The 2819-nt window shown below is 44.6% G+C and overlaps 1 protein-coding gene across 1 annotated transcript in view; it reads left to right on the forward strand.

Moving 5' to 3' along the window:
- adhfe1 (alcohol dehydrogenase iron containing 1) overlaps positions 1-2819 on the forward strand; it is a 9093-nt gene that overhangs the window by 1684 nt on the left and 4590 nt on the right. Inside the window, exons 4-10 of the mRNA XM_013915251.1 lie at positions 854-907; positions 1063-1217; positions 1553-1749; positions 1819-1896; positions 2085-2190; positions 2399-2551; positions 2649-2747. Of these exons, the coding sequence (XP_013770705.1) occupies positions 854-907; positions 1063-1217; positions 1553-1749; positions 1819-1896; positions 2085-2190; positions 2399-2551; positions 2649-2747 (842 nt within the window). The remainder of the gene's footprint in view (positions 1-853; positions 908-1062; positions 1218-1552; positions 1750-1818; positions 1897-2084; positions 2191-2398; positions 2552-2648; positions 2748-2819) is intronic.

Here is a 2819-nt window from a genome sequence, read left to right on the forward strand (position 1 = left end):
CATGTACATCTATGCTGTATGTTAATAAAAGTGCCTGTGTGACATCTGGGACACAGCTTTGACTAAGAACTCTCTTTTTGTTCTTACTTTATGGCTTAAAAAAATATATCGAGATATATATCTTATATCGCCATCCAGCTAAAAAATATCGAGATATGAATTTTGGGTCATATCGCCCAGCCCTAGTCCCCATAGACTTCAATGTTGACATGTCCAACTTTCCAGCAGAAATAGTCCCAACATGTTTACACAGCCTATTTTAGTACAAACTTTGCGGCTCGCATGTTACACATGGATCTGTTGATCTAGAACTAACTCCCAAACCACCAGATCTGTATTTCCTGTGGTGCATTAACAGGAACTGACACCTGTAACCTCCACCTACAGACTGTTGAGGTTGTCAAAAATTCCAAGTTTTGAGTTTGTATAAGTTCTTTGATGCTGCTCATCTCATCTTTGTTTCATGCAAAGTCTGCACAGTGGCATTTTTACTCCTTAGCCGTAAAAGGCTGATGGGGTATTATTGGCACCCTGTTGGACAGGCCATGGCATAGACCCACAAGTTTGTGAACACAGTAACTCAAGAATGAGGCGATATAGGATTTTCAGATTGATACTTAGGTGTATCTATCTCGGATAAATGCGTAAGGTCACTGGGTCATAAGGATTTCTGTGGGTGAGGTAAAAATCCTCAACTTTATGTGTACCACCATCAGTCTTGACTTGCTCGTCTTTGTGTGGACAGTCTTTATCCCAATGATAAACAGACTGATAAACTACACACTTATATCCCTTTTCCATTAGCACCTACTCAGGTAGGTACTGCACTCACTTCTCTTTTTATTTCCTTCAGATGGCGAGTTCCAACATCCGCTATGGAGAAGGAGTCAGCAAAGAGATCGGCATGGTAACCATCTTCATCCTCCTCATTGCTGTCATGTGATGGTCAGATAGGAATTTTTCTTTCTTCTTTTAATGTGATGCATTGAGAAGGAGTGACCAATGTGGCTCTCTGTGTTGTCCTTCCTATCATTGTGGCTGTTCGCTGTTCTCTGCGTGCAGGACCTGCAGAACCTCGGCGCAAAAAACGTCTGCGTGATGACAGACAGGAACTTGTCCCAACTTCCTCCAATGAAGGCTGTTCTTGAGTCTCTAGTGAAAAACGGAGTCAAGTACAAAGTCTATGACAATGTCCGCGTCGAGCCAACGGACTCCAGGTGCGTTCAATGTCAGCACAAGTGACGGTCTGATTAATGATTGCCTGTCAGATGAAGAGAAAAAAAACATGTCTTTGTGTCCAAAATGTCTCATCAGAGAGGAGAGAAGAAAGTTCATCAGAGCCAGGCTTTTTCATGGCTCTGAGTCGGCTCACAAACCTACATAGGGGCGTTTCACAGGGTCACATGACTCTTCCTCCTCACAGAATGAACCGTGTGCACATCAGAGTGCTGAAATACTTAGGCAGTGTGTTAATGGCAGACAATCAGTAAGTAAATGAATAAGTTAATTTATCAGATGAAATGACCTCAGCTCGATCTCTGCTGAATTTCAGCTTTAAAGATGCCATCTCCTTTGCTAAAAACCATGCCTTTGATGTGTTTGTGGCGGTGGGCGGTGGCTCAGTGATTGACACATGTAAAGCGGCCAATCTGTACGCGTGTCACTCCGATGCCGACTTCCTGGACTTTGTCAATGCTCCGATTGGCAAAGGGAAGCCGGTGAGTGGAGCTGTGAAACCGCTGATTGCAGGTATGACGTGTCCCGCTTTTTTTCCTTCTTCCTCCATCTTTGTGGCTAACTCTGGGTTTTTGTGTCCAGTTCCCACAACTGCAGGCACCGGCAGTGAGACCACAGGTGTCGCCATTTTCGACTACGAGCCCTTAAAAGCCAAAACAGGTATAAAAATAGGGATATAAAAGCATATTAGAAGTTGATTTTCCCCTTTGAGATGTTTTAGAAAGACAGTCAGTGAAGATTTAATAGAAAACATAAATCAGCCAATAGAAACCAAGCTGCGGGAGCTGTTGTTCATTATCCAAGTTTTTATGATGGACCCTGAGCTGTGATTGGCTGTTTATGCTCAGGAATTGCCAGCAGAGCCATCAGACCCACACTGGGCATCGTGGATCCGACGCACACACTGAGCATGCCTGAGAGAGTCGCCGCCAACAGTGGCTTCGACGTCCTCTGGTCTGTCTGTACTTATGAAGGACATTTATTCATTTTCTGCATTTTTTGATTCATCAGTAATATTTTTGTTATCATTATATTATTAGTATTAATATAATTATTATTTGCTGTGATGGTGGCGTGTTCCCTTCATGTTTTCGTAGAGGTAGAGATACTGCCAACCTGATGTGAGACACTTCCATGACACTGATTGATCTCTGCCTTTCAGTCATGCCCTGGAGTCATACACCGCCCTGCCCTACGACCAGAGGAGCCCCTGCCCTACAAACCCCATCAACCGCCCAGCCTACCAGGGCAGCAACCCCATCAGCGATGTCTGGTCCCGCCATGCTCTCCACGTGGTCGCCAAGTACATGAAACGGTACGGCCCCAACTACAACTAAAGTATATCCATGATATGCATTTCATTCAACTGGATTCATTTGTAATTGAAATAAGTCGTGATTGATTGATTACAGAGCTGTGCGAGACCCTGAGGACCTGGAGGCTCGTTCCAGCATGCACCTGGCCAGCGTGTTTGCCGGGATTGGCTTTGGGAATGCCGGGGTTCATCTGTGGTAAGACTAAGACTGAGATTTCCTGTAATCCTGCATGCAGGCTGTTTGTGCTCATCAGCTGATCTTCTTTTG

Source organism: Pundamilia nyererei, unplaced genomic scaffold, assembly GCF_000239375.1.
Source record: "Pundamilia nyererei isolate P.nyererei 1_Seehausen unplaced genomic scaffold, PunNye1.0 scaffold00277, whole genome shotgun sequence".
Taxonomy (NCBI): domain Eukaryota; kingdom Metazoa; phylum Chordata; class Actinopteri; order Cichliformes; family Cichlidae; genus Pundamilia; species Pundamilia nyererei.